The sequence below is a fragment of the Schistocerca piceifrons genome, chromosome 2, assembly GCF_021461385.2.
Source record: "Schistocerca piceifrons isolate TAMUIC-IGC-003096 chromosome 2, iqSchPice1.1, whole genome shotgun sequence".
Classification (NCBI taxonomy): Eukaryota; Metazoa; Arthropoda; class Insecta; order Orthoptera; family Acrididae; genus Schistocerca; species Schistocerca piceifrons.
Genome location: NC_060139.1, coordinates 253,317,263 through 253,334,277, shown reverse-complemented (window position 1 = coordinate 253,334,277; position 17,015 = coordinate 253,317,263). Strand labels below are relative to the sequence as shown.

General features: G+C 41.6%; 1 protein-coding gene across 1 annotated transcript in view; it reads left to right on the top strand.

Annotated features, from left to right (window-relative positions):
* Positions 1–17,015, top strand: part of LOC124776866 (esterase E4-like) — a 101,390-nt gene that overhangs the window by 47,120 nt on the left and 37,255 nt on the right. Inside the window, exon 6 of the mRNA XM_047252044.1 lies at positions 4,537–4,711. Within this exon, the coding sequence (XP_047108000.1) occupies positions 4,537–4,711 (175 nt within the window). The remainder of the gene's footprint in view (positions 1–4,536; positions 4,712–17,015) is intronic.

Genomic DNA, 17,015 nt, shown 5'->3' with positions numbered 1-17,015 from the left:
CTGGGAAGGAGGAGGAATCTCCGGGATCTTGGGGGAGAATTAGTTCCCCAGGTAAAACCGGGTTTTTGCTGAAAACGAATTCGGAAATCATCCCATGTAAATCTGGTTTAAATGTAGAAAGTAGGCCCAACAACACCCAAGGAAGTGCCTCAGACCAGAGACAGTCATGGCACCTGAGTGTAGTTTTTAGGGTGTGGTGCCATCGTTCCACCAACCCATTGCTTTGCAGATCTTTTTAATACTGCAAAGATTACAGAGAATCATAAAGAGTGCAGATTCGAACTGTCAACCCTGGTCGGTTGTGATGTTGGATGGGCAGCTGAACCAAGTGATCCAAGAAGAAATGAATCCTTTGGCCACAGTTTCTGCTGTGATGTTGGGTAAGGGGACAGCTTCCACACAACGAGACATTCGGTCTATTGTGGACAGGATATACCTGTGGCCCTCCGACGGAGGCAGGGGACTGATAAGGTCGATATGTACATGATGGAAATGTCCCTTAGGGATGTCAAACTCGCTGAGTGGTGGAGAGGTGTGACATCCTATTTTGTTTCGTTGACAGGAAATGCTGCTGCGTGCCCATGTTTGGCAGTCACGTTTCACATCTTTCCACACAAAATGCTCGGTGATGAGGTGAGTGGTGGCTCAGATGCCAGGGTGGGTGAGGTTAAGTAAGTCGTCGAAAACCTGTCGGTGCAGCGTAGGTAGGAGCAAAGGCCGCAGAGTGCCTGTAGAAGAGTCGCACCACACTTTGTCTGAAATGCCAGGGAACTCAGCCTTGGTAAACATGAGCAAAGACTGCAGGTCCATGAGCAGACCCTGAGTGTCCTCGTCCAAAGCCTGTAGAGCGGCGAGGTCAGATAAATCAACGATACTTGAAACGGCATTGATTCACGAGAGGAAATCAGCAGGGATGTTCTCCGTGCCTTTGATGTAGCGTACGTCTGTAGTAAATTGAGAGACCAGGTCAAAGTGACGGAAGCGTCGGCGGGAGGGGGGGGGGGGGGGATCCTTTGGTGGGTTGCAGAAGGCTAAGGTGTCCACCAACAGTTTGTGATCAGTAAGAATGAAGAAAGGATGGCCCTCGATGTCAGTGCGGAAATGTTTGATGGGCTCGTACACCGCCAGAAGCTCTCTATCAAAAGCAGAATATTTCTTCTGTGCTGTAGACAGTTTTTTGGAGAAGAAATGAAGTGGTGAAACTGTGTCACCTTTGCTCTGTAGTAATACTGCCCCAACCTCGATGTCGCTGGCGTCCATAGTGATGAACAAATCGGCAGACTGTCTGTTGTTAACTTTGCCTTGGGTAACAGGCGAGGCCGAGAGAGGTGCTGGCATCGTGCAAGGGACAGTGATGGATGCTGAGTTGCTTGGCTGGCATGCGGGAGAGGGGGAACGTTTATCAACAAGCAGGGTGACTGACTGCGTAGCGGGCACGGTCATGCTGCGCGAGCGATTGTTATTAGAGACACTGTTTGAAACACGAGGCGCTGTGCGTAGTGGGTGCTTAGGCAGTGCTGAGGTCACTGAACGTGAATTGTCACATGCAATGAATGTTTTTGAACTAACCTGATGAGTGTTTGAACTGATGCTTGGCGATGAAGTTCGATCCGGCGCAGGAACTGTAGATTGCAGTTTCAACAGCGAGGTACGAGCTGCAGCGAGCTTGTTGTAAGTGTGAGCAATGCGTTGTTTCAGCTCATTGTTCTCCCAGCGGAGGTGCACCACAGAGTCATATTCCAAAAGCAGGTTAGTGACACAGGTCACAATCTTGCCTGTGAGGGCGGAACACTCTTGAACTAAATCCCATGTTGCGGTAGAAATGGAACGAGGAGAATGGGTGCCAGAGCATGGTATCTGAGTGTTAGACGGGTGGTGTAACACTGAACACTGGACTATGTTCAGAAAGAGCTTGTAATGGGACAAAAATTCCATACCGAGAATTGGTTCATCAATGTCGGTGATGTAGAAGGTCCACGGGAAATGCAGAGAAGTGGATAGGTGCACCATCACTTTCACAGAACTGACAGTTTGTAACATTGATGCATTGACAGCTTGTAGGAGAGACTTTGTTGGTGAAAAGTCAGTAGGTGCCAGTGATCAAGATATGATAGACACGTCAGCACCAGTGTCAATTAGGTAGACAAACTGCAATGAAATGTCTGTCACGTATAAATGACTGCTTGGTGGAGGAGACAAGTGGACAGAGCGCAATGTTAGGGAATGCCTCTGAAGTTCCCCACAGGACTTGGCATCACTTAGTTCCTGCGGTTGGTGTTTGGGTGTTGGCAAGGTAACCTGCACTTCTTGGCCTCATCTCCAAAAATCTTGTGGTACCAACAGTACAGATGAGCCAGATGTGGCGGTGGCGATGACTATGATAGCGGGGGAGGCTTGTCCTCATTGATCTGTACTGGAACATAAACTGGCACATATGGAGCGTCGGCGATTCTTGAGTGCTTGGAAAGAGGAGAGAGCAAACGAGTACTGCCTGGTGGTGTAGAAGGCATAGGAGTGGAACGGGTCTGCCTGCAGACAGCCAGTAAATAGGAGGTGTAGTCTCACACAGCGATGTTGGATGAGCTGGGTGTTTCTGGTGCAGGAGCACATACAACTGATCTGCGATGTGTAGACGAGAACTGATAGACTCGAAAGAGTGCGGCAGTAGGTGTATCTGTAGGTCAGTAGGTAACTTGGCAGACCATACTGCCCACAGGGTGACGTCTGGCATTGTGTGTTCACTCACGAGTAACCTGAGATGGCGCCAAAGTTGTGATAGAGTACGGTCCCCCAGATGCTCCTCGTATAGAATCTTGATTATCAATTCCTTTGGTGAGCAGGCAAGTTGGTCCAATATCATTTTCTTGGTGAACTCATACTTCGGTGGCAGTGGAGGCGAAAGTAGGAGATCACAAATTAAATCTGAGTGGTTGTGAAGGTGTGTGACCAAACATATGAAATTGGAGTTGTCATCAGTCACTTGATGCAGCTCGAAGAGGTGCTCCACCAATGTAAACCCTGAAACTGGATTGTCCCCTTATAGGGGAGGTATCTTGGTTAGGCAGCCTGGAGGTGGAGACGAAGGTGGCTTCGGCGTGTCTTGGAAGGCCTGCGGTCCCGCTGCACAAGAGTTCATACTGGGATCCAGAGTGGAAATGTTACTAGCACACACGGCTGGTTGTAATGTCTCTGAAGATGCCTGAAAGCATGATGCAGCAGGCACGGTCAGTACCGTGGATGCAAATTGGCAAGCAGTGCATAATGAGGGCTCGTAAAGTGGACCAGAAATTGCAGGAATAGCACTGACATTGTCCAACTCGGAAATGACGTGGAAGGCCAGCAAAGCAGACGTAGACGGTACTGCAGAAGGAGCGAGTGGTTGTATGGTCAGAATCGAGGCCCCCCGTGGGTGAGGGGTTGGCCTGAAGATTAAAGTGCCAACAAAGAGAGTTTTCCATGCACACTGGCCACGTACCCTTCATGGTAGGACCATAAAACACTGGTGAAATCTGTTGGCGGTCGGACTGTCGTAGTACAACATTGCTGGGTGAATAGGCTATGTTGAGTGCACTCATACCCACATGGTCGCGAGCTGGGCTGCTGATCTGGCGGTTTGTTATGCCGAACTGTGTGCATAAAAATGTCTGATTTGTGAGGAAGGCGAGGTGGTGTAGCTTGGTAATAGTTGACTGCATGTGCGTTTTGCACAAATGGCGGCATTGCACATGGCACTACTGTAACCGACGTCGTGGCACATGGAGGATCAAAGCACGTGTGCGAATTTCGGTCCCTTTGAACTTCGTACAAGCGGTCGATTTTCACACTATTTAGTAGATCATCCACTTCACTTTTTACTTGTTGTTGTGCATAATCCAGCGAAACAAAACCTGAGTCCATTGTTTGAGCTAACTGCGTAACACTTGGTTGTTGTGGAGTTGCTAAAGTAGAGGTTATCCCCGTCAAAGATTGTGGATTGTTGTCTCTTAGCTGTGAAATAACCAATGGCAGAGGGTTGTGTTGGCCTGGTTGTAAGAGCTGGACCTCCAAATCTTTGTAAAGAATGCTCGGTGATGTAGCCATGGTGTCATATGTGAAACCTGTTGATTCTATATGACTGGGGCGGAAGTCGCGGACGATGGAGAACTTTTAGTCCGGGGTCACCAATATGGGATACTAGATATGGATCATAATATACGTAATAAACGGTTCCTAAGTTTTCTATATACACATATATTTTACTATCAAGACTGATACACATGAACACTGCATGAAGTACAAAGATAGACTGAATTAAACATGGCGGCTCGTCAGAGCAGTTATTGTTCCAAAGATTGTAATTTGTGCGGTCGATGTGACCTATTGATGCCACACAGTAAATATGTTGTGATACTATTGTTATTATTGTTTTTATAGCAGATTATGACTATAAAAATTAAGCACTTACCACAAACACTTACAATATTCACTACTTAATAGTCATAAGGCCTTAAATATTACTCTAAAGAGCTTTTACTGTATTTTTTGGCACCTTTACAGGAATTTGGTTGGGATCCTATGATTATTTTTGGTGTTGTTATTGAGCAAGATTTTGGAGATGGAGCTGAGAGATTCATAACAGCAGATCCAACAGAGCAGCTACTTTCAGGGAACTTTGCTCAAGTTCCATTGATAGCTGGAACAACAAAAGATGAATTCACTTGGAAAGGTCTGGGTAAGTACTCTGTTTTCTATATTAACTAATACTTTTTAAAATAGCCAGCAAATTGAAATATCAGTATGAGGAGCAAAGAGTCACAATCTACATTTCTCATAGGAAGTCAAAAAATACTTACAATGGTCAATAAGTAAGATGAGATATCATTTAATAATAAAAACCACACAGCCAGCAGTAGCTGTTTTAGTAACTGTACACACAGTTCTATATATTAAAATAATTTTTGTTCATAATTTTCTCCATTTATGAGAAACATAATCTAATATGAGACTTAAAAATGTTTCCTTTTGGCCTAGGGAGGCAACCCCTACAGAAAATAGGGAAGTTGCAAAGACTCAAGTAAGCAACACCATCACTTAACTTACCCTGTCAAGGGGTCTGTACATTCTTATAGAAAACATTGTAATATGTACTGCAAGTTTCATACTCAGCCTCAGATAAAGAACAGATATCATGACCAATGAACAAGCAACGAAATCTATGTGAAAAATGAATAAAACGAGTGATAGAAATACTAATTGTGCAACATGCAATATTCAAAGTTTAGGAACAAAAGAACATGATCGCAATAAGTTTCTTAAAGAGTACAAAGTGAATACTAACAGTTTAAAATTAACAACTATATGAAAATGGATAGATTCCTATCCCCCACATATTGACAGATCTGTCTAACAGTCTTTTTCATGTGCCTATCTGCCACACAACATCACCTGTATGTAGTGAGCAACAGTCTATCCATTTCGTATTGTTGTATCCCATCCCAGATTTTAAAAAGTGAATACTGTAATAACAACAGAGGCATAGAAAAGAGTAAATGATATTAAAGATTCAGAACGCTAAGGTAACATTCTTCACGTATTCACCCAAACCGTACCCTCATATTTCCAGCAGTTATAGTGTGATTTAGCACTCCAGATCATTGTTTTCAGTCATCCACCATCCAGTGGCATTGTCATTTACACCTCCTCAAGCATCACTTATCACTGACTACAGAAACTTGTGGTTTATGAGGAGCTACTCAGTCATTGTACCTCATTCTTTTTTACTCCCTCTGCACTAGCTGGACTGCTAGTAGCTTAATTCCATCCACTGATTTCATCTGATTTTTTACAACCAGCCTCTACAATATTCAGTAGTTCCTGTTGATCACCACATGAGGTCAGGTAGGTCTTGATTTTGCTGTGGTTGTTCCTTTGTCATTTTCACTTCATAGTATCATCACGAACAGCTGACTTGGCCAGCTTTAGAAGGATTGAAATGTCCCCTGCGAGTGGTGCATGGTGCTTACAATTTTTTTTTCATATAATTTCCATTTTTGGTGATACAGAAGTCAGTACTTTAACATATTTTGCATATTGTCATACATTGTTATTTTATGGGATAGTATTCTGGAGTAAATCTTCACTTAGGCAAAAGGTATTCATTGCACACAAAAAAAGTAACTAGTATTGTGTGTGAGGCTCACACATGTACAGCTTACTGGCATCTGGAATATCAACCACAAGTTCACAGTACATTTATTCACTTATGACAATTGTTATTAACAATCCAAGTGATATAAGAGTTACAGATATGTTCACAGAAACAACAGTGGAAGGAAACATGATTTGCTTTACTCTTTAATCAATCTGACTTTGGCACAGAAAGTGGTGAGACAAAGTTGAGACAACAAGCAGCTAGCTGGCACAGACAACATTGATATTGTTGTCACATTTGCCTGCTTTATTTCTTCATTGATTGTCCTTAGTGTCAACATACTGTGTTGTTATACTGGCTGAAAAATGGGGGGTGGAAGTTCAGCTCTGACTAATGTAATTTAAATGATGTAGCCAACAGGTGCACATTTGCGTTTCACAGTTCTTTACTTTCATTGTTCTCAAACCCCTCCCCCCCCCCCCCCCCCCCAACAATACACATCTATATAGCCAGTCAACTATTGGTTAACTTTGATAAGCCTCATTAATATGTCGCAAGCAAACATCAACATACTGCTATGATAGTTTACTGTTGAATCTCTATGAACAGTAAGAACCTAGCCACACAGTTCACAATTCTTGCAGAATACTGTGGTATGTATTGAACAGACACTGTCATTGCTTTAACACACAGCCTATTTGTCTTACACTTATTCCACTGTTAAGTTGATGCATTGTTGTTGACCTAACCAGCACGGGTTTCTCGTCTGAAAATCGGCCATGGACTGACTGTCTCAAGACCAAACATTGGACCTTGTATATCATCACAATAACAGGCACTGAAACTATACATTGTTGATGTTTAAGTTACAGAAATTACAACTGAAACATACTTCATTCAATTAAGTGAATATACAGAAAAATTCCGTCTTTTTAACAGGTTGTTCTACTACAAGGGTTAGGCTGTATTATTTGTTTAAATCATGAAATTAACAGATATAGTTAAGCAAACAATACTTTTGAAAAAACTGCTAATTACTTTGGAACAGAGCCAAATAAATACTTAAAGAATGCCAGTGTTTTGTCTTCCAAATGTTTATAATTAGTACAGAATTTAAATTTGTTTATAAGTCAAAATTAGAATTTAAGTTATGAAACAAATACTGATTTCACCTTATAACAGAAGATAGTAACTAAGAATAGTCAAAATAAATTATGAAATCAATTACATGCATAAAACTAAGCACAACATTAGATCTGGTGGTATATTCTTTAAGACTGAGGGCCAAGCTTTCTCTTTTATGAAAATGCAGATTATTCTCATGTATGTTAATGGCAATTATCCAAAAATGAAGGAAATGAATTTATGGAGGCATATGGCAAAACAAGAGGGGAAGAAAAAAGATCCCAGCTTGCTTCGTCACATCACCCCCTCATTGGATTGACCAGACAAATATTGCTAATAGCTAACTGGGCAATTCAGTAACCACAAGTGGGGCCAGAAATTGTGTTTAACAACTTATACACAAGAAAATATTACATATGAAATCTTATCAAAATTACAGTACATATGTTTTTTAAATTCCTGCTTATATGAACTGACCATATGAAAACCCTCATGCAAAATATTTACATAGAGTGTTTTGTACAATTGCCCAAAATTATCCACAAGTTATACTTTTACTAAAAATTAAACATGTTCATCATAAGAGATGTCCTTTTTGGATAAACAAGGATTACATTTTAAGATACATATCACTTTATACAAGTCCTGTCGTGCTTAAAAAAATAAATCCTCATGCCTGGCAAAAAATTAAATTACACTGCGCACTGCGGTTCACTTTTTACACAGAAAATTTCACTTGCTCAATGTTTAGTATTTTTCACAAGCACTTTTACTCTTTTAATGAGGTTTAACACACTTTCTCACCAAGTTGTCCTCGCCTTCAACAGGTCATAGTGGCAGTTAGTAAGGAAATGCACTGCTATCAGTTCCCTTGGAGCTGGTTCTCCTCTGCCACCGTACATGAAAAAATTAGACAATATACTCTACTTTAGTACACTTACTTTTACTTCTAACTAAGTATAAGGAAAAAATGCTTAACACTAATGGCAAATAATGGTCATTACTTCATAAGTAAATACATTACATAGTCCTCATGACATCACAATAATTAGCACTAAAATTGACTATAGTACAAAAGATGGAGACTAGTAAAAATTTAAAATCAAGTGCACATTACACTACAAAACATTACTCTAAGTCATAACTGTCGAAAATGGTTAAACTTGAAAGATTTGAGTCTCTTTCCTGTTTGCAAAATAGCAAATACTCAAGATGTGCGCTAGCGAAGATTTACTAATAAATTACATTATGAAAATAGAAGAGTGTCACCATCACTTAACGTAATTACTATTCAACTCAAAATCAAGGGGATGGAAATTGTACCAAACCATTGCCACACATCTCTACTCAACTCTGAGCACTACTCTCATTCAACCAGAAAATTAAATCCTCACAAAATCACAAAATGTTACCAAAGAGTTGACCTGTCAGAAGTACTTGCATCAGTCTAGGATCACAGTTATCAGTTAATCAGCAAAATTACTTTTCTTCATTCCAGTATTACCACTTTAAGTCCGTAATTCCTTAGTACACAAATATAAGTTCTGAGATAACCTATAGATCCAATAATGCAGCATTATATGACTTGTATCTCACTAAAATATTGTCCTTTCTGTTAAGCTCTCATTCCCAGCTGCAGTGTCATGAATTACACAATATACGCAGTACCCAATGTTGCCTAGTTCACAAATAGATCATCAAGTTAGTTACACCACATTTGTTTTGTATACAGTTAGCTTTTTTATTCATCATGTCTGTCAGCACCATTATTTTACTTATATTTCTTACCTCGTTAGCTAGTCGAGTGCATTCTAAAAAAAATATCCCTACTGCAGTGACAGGCTCCCTAACCATTAAGATCCTAACATTATTCATTATTTTATTATTTCCTTATTGCTTCATTAACTAGTAAATAAATACCTGCTCTGCTTATCCAATGAAAAATTGATTCTACTGAAAAACACTCCTCATTAACAGGTCCTTATGCTAAGGCAAACTTAACTCTCATTACTGATCAGACAAAATTATCACTTAGAAAACTATTATTTCACTGCATTCTATAAAATTGCTTGAGATTCTAGCCTGAAGGGCAATATGCATACAAATCTTGCTTATTCTTTCCACACACATTATTTCAGGCAACTATGTTTAAAGTTGTAATTTCTTAATATTAAGCAAGGTTGTACCACGACACACTTCTGTAGGTAGATGGTTATCTCAATATACTGACTGCACTGACCAGAAACGCTTCTATGATGGTAATCCCAAAAGTAAGGACTCCTATTTTTTTTATAAGTACGTAGACCTGTTTATTTCTACAATGGTTTACATCAGTTTACAGCTTCAACATTTAGCTATTTTTTGACATTATCACCATTTCTGTCAATGCATTTTTGTAGATGCTGTGGTAGGTTTTGTATGCCCATGTCATACCAGCTCGGCACCATGCTGTTCAGAAAGTTATGAATCTCTTCTTTCACTTCATCATTGAAGCTGAATTGATGGGACCACAATTAACGCTGACAGGTACTGTGAGACCCTGAAAAAACTAAAACAGACAATTCAGAACCAGAGAAGAGGAATGTTGAGCAAGGGCATACACATTCTCCATGACAACGCTTGCCCACACATTGCTCGGCAAAGCATTGCTCTCCTGCAACAGTTTCAGTGGAACATAATCACCCACCCTATAGTCCTGACTTGGTGCCTAGTGACTATCACCTGTTCCCTAGGTTAAAAGAACATTTGGCCTGAAAGTGATTCAGCTCCGATGACAAGGTGAAAGAAGAGGTTCATAACTTTCTAAACAGCATGGCAGCGAGCTGGTATGGCATGGGCATACAGAAACTACCACAGCATCTACAAAAATGCATCAACAGAAATGGTGATTTTGTCGAAAAATAGCTAAATGTTCAAGCTGTAAACTGATGTAAACGATTGTAGAAATAAACAGGTCTATGTACTAATAAAAAAATAGGAGACCTTACTTTTGGGATTACCCTCGTATTATACTACAATTAATGTTAATAACTTGGTATCCAAGATGGTTTTTTTATACTGCATATTGCCTCTGCTGCTGCACCAAATTATCCTAACTTCATACATCATGATGATGATAATTTATGGCGGAGGGAGCTAAACAGCTAGGTCATTAGCACCCTTGCATTAATGTTATACCAAAGAATATTTTCACAATCCATGTAGGGAGATCAATAAACTGGTAAACTATGTTTGATCCCACCACAGGAAAGATAAAGCAACCCCAAAAAGGTGAGGTTCAGAAAAGCCCTTAATAAAAACCTCATGAGACACAGTGGGAAAACTAAATAAAATCTTGGATAAAATACCTGTGAAGATGCTGTTAAAAGAGGCAAAAATAACCATGGCTGTAGACAACTTACAAATAATACGTGACCCAGTGACTTTGTGACACATTAAGGTCTCACACCAAGTGTTTTGGGAAGAATTGCAGACACTACACATCAGACATGAACAACAGTCACCTCATTATCAGTTAAAATAGAGGTAAGATCCTGTGGGAGACCCAGTTGTCATATAAAACACACTCAGTTAAAAGATGTCATACTGACAGCTGTATCCTGCATCTCTGACATACCGGGGGCTCCTCCCGACGTAAGAGGAAGCCATTTGTCAATAGACAATGTCCCACTCTCAGCCAAGTAAGGGCTACTTCTTCACACCATTGTAAGCAGATGGAGGTTATCCATGGTCGCAATGAAGTCTTGATGGAACATAGTTTATTGTCCCTCACTTACAGCCACTGGGACTCCCACCAACGTATGCCCTTCCTGGTCACAAATGAAGTGACAGTCCACAGAGGTACTGAACAGTGAGCAGGAGGACGAAGGGAACATGCCTCCTTAGCAGCAGCATCAGTGAGTTTGTTTCCCTGGATACCTATGTGCCCTGGAACCCAGCTAAAAATGACTTCCTTGTTTCGCCTTTGCAAGAGAAGGAGAGCGTCCCGCACTTGTTGCACCATCCAATCTGCTAGGTACATCTGTCCAACAGCCAGAAGGGCTCTTTGAGAATCAGAGCAGATGATAAATTTTTTGCCATGACACCATCTCACCTGCTCTATTGCCCTCAGGATGTCAAACAGTTCCACATAATAAATTGAAAACTGCTCTGGGAGCCCTATCAAGAGGACAAAGTCAGGGAACACGACAAAACAACCGAAAACATCTCCCTGCTTAGAACCATCCATGTAGACAGTAATAAAATCTGGGCGGCTACATAAAATTTCATTAAATTTAATTTTAAAAACATGGTCTGGGGTGCAATGCTTCTTGTAAGCAGTCAGTTATGAAAACAACCTGGGCCTTGGTAGTAGCCAGGGGGAGATCCTACTCCACCCCTGGCTTTGGACCTGAATGTCCCCCACCCGTAATAACTCAAGGCCCTCCCTTGCACAGATCCTAAATGGCCATGTTGCTTGTGGTTGATGATTGACCAGTCATCCAGTGGCTGCTGAACAATGTAACTGGATGTTGGCAATGTAGGAATGGACAATGTCCTTTATGCTTGGCATACCACAAGGAGAAGACATCGAATAGATGGCGGAGGCTCACCAGCCTCCGCACACAAACTAACAACAGGGTTTGTGCGATAGGCCCCTGTTGACAGCCTAATACCCTTGTGGTGAACTGCATCCAGCATTTTAAGGTATGAAGGTCTTGCTGACCCATAAATCTGACATACATATTCAGGCCGGAGTCGCACAAAGGCCTTATAAAGATGCAGCAGACGTGCTCTGTCAGCTCCCCAAGACCTATGACTGACACATTTAAGGCTGTTTAAGGCCTTGAGACATCTCAGTTTCAGTTCTTTAAGGTGTGGCAACCATGTTAACTTCTCATCAAAGATAAGACCCACTTCACCTTTTCCATAAAAGTGGGAACGGTGTCCCCAGTTTTAAAACAGGGAAATTAAACAGACAGTTGGAATGATTAAAATCAACACAAACTGTTTTCTCTAATGAGAATTTAAAACCTGTGGTGCAACACCATTCTTCCAACCACCTGATCGTCAGTTGCAATTGCCGAGTAGCTGTGGTGAGGCTGGAGGATGCCCAGAAGATGGAGAAGTCATCCACAAACAAGGAACATAGTACTGGACATCGCACTGTGGTTGTAATACTATTGGTTCTGATGTTGAAAGCAGTTAAGCTTAAAACACTCCCTTGATGGACACCATTCTCCTGCTTAAAATGGTCAGACAGGACATTCCCAACCCTGTATCTAAAATATCAGTCCAAGAGAAATGACCGTATGAAGGTCATAGATGTCCACGGAATCCCCACTGATGGAGCTGCAACAAAATATTATGCCTCCAGGTAATGCTGAGCAGGGACCTGGTTTCCAGAACCCACACTAGGCACCGATTGACCATACACTCCAGTGTCTTTCCTGCACAGCTTGTCAAGCTAATACTATGATAACTATGAGGGGCTGTCTGATCCTTTCCTGATTTTAAAATTGGGATTAAAATAGATTCCTTCCCTGAGTTGTGAAAGTCACCAGTTATCCAAATTTTGTTGAAGAGATGAAGGAGGACTTCCTTTGACCATCAGTCCAAGTGATGCAACATGCTATAGGTTATCAGGTCATTTCCAGGGATTGTATCACAAGCAACTGACAATGCAGAAGCCAGCTCCCACAGAGAGAAAGGCTGGTTGTATTCTTGCATGTTGGTGGAATGGAAATCAAGATCAGCCTTCTCCTGTGCCTCCCAATATTGATTGAAGGTGGGATCCTGGCTGGAATCAGCCATAAAGGATTTATATGATTCAGCCATTGTCTGAACTATATCCCTTGTTGATGTTACAAGAGACCCCTGTATTCATACAGTTGCTATTGGCAGTCGAGAGTTGAGATTCCCCTGATGGATTCCCATACTTTACATCCAGGTGTGGACCTATTGATGGAGTTTAGGAACTCTTGCCAAGACCTCTGCTTACTCTCTTGAATTATTCTCCTCGCCTTTGCATGCACCATTCAAAAATTTGCAAAAATCTCATATGTAGGGCATCAACTGAATCTGCCCATTGCTGCCCTCCTGTGCCTGATTGCAAAATGACACTCATCGTTCCACCAATGGACAGTTTGCTTCCTAGGTGTTTCCATAGACTTTGGGATGGATGCATTAGTGGCATGGTGAATAACAGCTGTAATGTGATCCGCCAGTCCTGGATGCCGTCACATTGCTCTAAAACAGCTAACTGCCTGTAAAGCATCCAGTTAGCCTTTTTGAACAACCATCTTGGTGGCTTTCTTTCAGGCTCTGCTTCATCAGGCAGATGGATCGAGATAGTGAAATGGTCACTACGATGAAGGTCATCGTCCACTGCCCACTGAGCAGTGTCCCCAAGAGCAGGCAAGCAAAAGGAGAGGTCTGTGGTGGTAGACAACCTGTAACAGTGCTAAAATGTGTAGCTTGACCTATGTTCAAAAGTATGAGATCTGTAGTGTGTAGTAGATCCTCAAGTGCCTGACCGTTTGAGAAAGTTGTGTGAGAATCCCATAGTGCACTGTGTGCATTGAAGTCCCCCAAAAGGAGGAGGGGGCAGGGGAGTTCATCAAGAAGATGAGTGAGGACCCCCACTGTCAAAAGGCTCTTGAGGTGGTAGGTATAAAGAGCACACAGTGAAATCAACATGGGCCACTATCTGAACAGCAACCGCTTGTAGTGTTGTTGTTAAGGGAATAGATGAGGAGTGAAAAGTGTCCTTTACGAACACTGCAACCCCACCTTTTGCCATATCACCAGTAAGGTTGTCTTTTCTGAAAAGGTGATAGCCTCCAAATACAGGTGTGTCAGTCTCTTTAAAATGAGTCTCTTGAAGGCAAAGGCAAAAGGGTCTCTTCTGTACAAGAAGTCTCAGTTCCTCCAGATGAGTCCTGTATCCATTGATATTCCATTGTAGTATGTGGGCATGTCATCAATGTGGTCTTGATTTACCCCTGTCTTTGTGCTGAGGTGGTGAGGTGCTCGTAGAGCGAGGTGGAGTGGTGGGGCTGACTAGGTCTGGTGATGAGGCATCAAAATCCATGATGTCCTCACTGGCAGTCACTCATGCCAGAATGATATCTGATGGCACCCAGGTCAGCTTTCCACCTGAATGTTGAGTTCCTTTCCCCACTCCCTTTCCCAGCAAGGATGTTGTGGAAGGGGGGGCGGTGAGAACCACCTTTCTTTGAAGATAGTTGGCATTGAGAGGCACTCTGCTTTTGGGGTGCCTTTGAGCTGCATGCTGTGGAAGCATTACTGGTTTCTTCCATTGTAGCTGCCTGAATTGCTATCTCTTTCACTCGGCTTTGGCACGCGCAGGTGCAAGTATAGGTACTAGTGGTAGATAATGGTACACTGGATGTCGTATGAGTTGAAGTGTTGACCTTAATGACAGGTTTCTGCACCAAGGAAGCATGAGAAGTGACAAAGACAGGGGGTTTCATTGCCTGATAGTCCCTCTTGGCTTCTGCATAGGGGATCCGCTTGGTCACTTTGATTTCCTGAATTTTGCGTTCCTCTGCAAAAACAGGGCAGGCTCGGCTCCAAACTGGGTGGCTCCCAGAGCATTTAATGCAGACTGCTGGAGACTGACGGAGACATAATATCATGGCAGGTTACCACACCTTTGCTGGAGTCAAGGGAGCCATGCAGCTCAACAATGGTGTCATACTCACCCAGTTTCTGTGATCTCATAAGAAGTTCCACCTGCTTTGCCCAGTTAGTCTCAACAAGCAAGGAACCATTTCACATCCACTTAATAGACTATCGGGTACTAGCCAGCCCTTCTAAGCATTTATGGATATAGAAGGGGACACTTTTTCAAATGTTGCCTCCATCCTCTTGATCACTACAAAGACATTGTGATTCATGACGTCTTGAGCCATGTTACTGATAACATGTTGATTATCAGGAGGACTAGCCTCCCTCATTCTTTTTGATGAATGGGTTTGAGAATTCCCAGGTGGTACACCTTTCCCACTGGGAGGAAAAGAAGATTTCGAGGGTTCCATCTTGGTCCCATGAGTAGCTGGTGAAATAAGGGTCCACTCAGACAGAGCCCCACATCCCTGAATAAGCCTTGTACAACTGAGTTGAGGCAGGTTCTCCAGAAGTTGTCCGCTAATAACTGTTCCACCTGAACAGCCATGCATCTCATCAGCATGTAGCACACTTTGAGATTGAGGTTTTTTTTATAGAAGTTTTTTTCTATCCTCGCGATCCAGGCAGTCAAGCGAAGATCCCCATTCCCTGAGACACACAATGTTCCACCGCTGTGCAGCACAGTGGTTGCTGAAGCATGCCCAGAGCTTACGGTGGCAGGGGACTGGTGGCTCTTACCAGCCCCTGTGGTGTAACGATGTATTAGTTTTCGTTTGATATATGTATGACCATGTGCAGACTTCGTCACCTACGTCAGTTACAACCCACTTCAAAATGATTCATATTCTTTTAAATTGTCATAGGATGGTTCTTGAACGAAACTGTAAAACATCCGTTGAGTCGTGTGCAAAGAATTACATCACTTGGGCCAATTGGTTTTTGTAACTTTTCCGAATTTAAATTTCGTTTGTTTCTCCTCAGAAATTATATCGACACACGTTTCCTTATCTTGATCTAATCGATATCAGAATCACACATTAAATAAACTTTTTAGATTCAAAGTTTCGGTGAACGCCGTAAGAATCACGAATCTTGTCAAATATATTATTAATCTGTTCACATAATTCTTCATAAATAAATCTTCAAGACACGTGTTTCAACTTTAGTAGCATACACTATTTTATTAGCTTCCTACACATACAGATGTGAACTTGAGCGTTGAGAGTTAGTGACTGACATTTCAATAAGATTAAGCTCTATATGACGTCATTGTTGTACAAAAAGAGTATAAAAATTCATGTTTAATTTTTAGAAACACGACGCAACAACTCGGTTCCAGGATCTTCTGTTGCTCCTTGGCTGTCGACCCGCGACGTATAGCGGCCAGCAATTTCCTCTCTGGTCGCGGCAACGAAGATGCTGTCCCTGTTCGTTGCGCCGATCTCTCCGTACATGAAACACATAAAAAAAATACAAAACTTTTAGATAATTCACATCTATTACAAATAATAAGAAAACACATAAACAAAACTAAATTAAACTTATAGTCACCTGCAAACTGGGCTGACTTTGGTGGATGGGTGACGCTTAATTTCATCCCACTACATACCCCACCCACAAGCTCAGTTTGTCAGGTTTTAACCGAAATTAAAACTTTTCAATATACAATATTTAACTGTTAATACATTTTCCTCACATTTTACGTAACCTAGAGTCCTTGCTATTAGATAGATTTAATCCTTTTAATACGATATTGTTGTGACTATTTGTCATTTACTCTTAATTGTGCTATTATGGTAGTTCGTAACCGAATATAGGGAGATTGCTCCTCTTCAGTTAATAGTTGCTAATAAATACTAATTTAGTACGTTCTTTAACGTTGTACATTAGGACAGAGCGTTCAAATTGTGATAGATTAGTTTCAGTTTCATTTATTTACTAGAGTTATTCTTTTCAAGAATGTATGTTACTAATAAGTTTCTCACAATAACTAATAGTACTATTTACTTTACGTCATTCTCTTCCCTAATGCCTTATTTATGCCTGAGGTCAAGAAGAAATCAAGCAAAACTTGCTTTAGAATCACGGCACGGCTTTCTTTACCTTCGGACACCTTGTTGGGTAATGG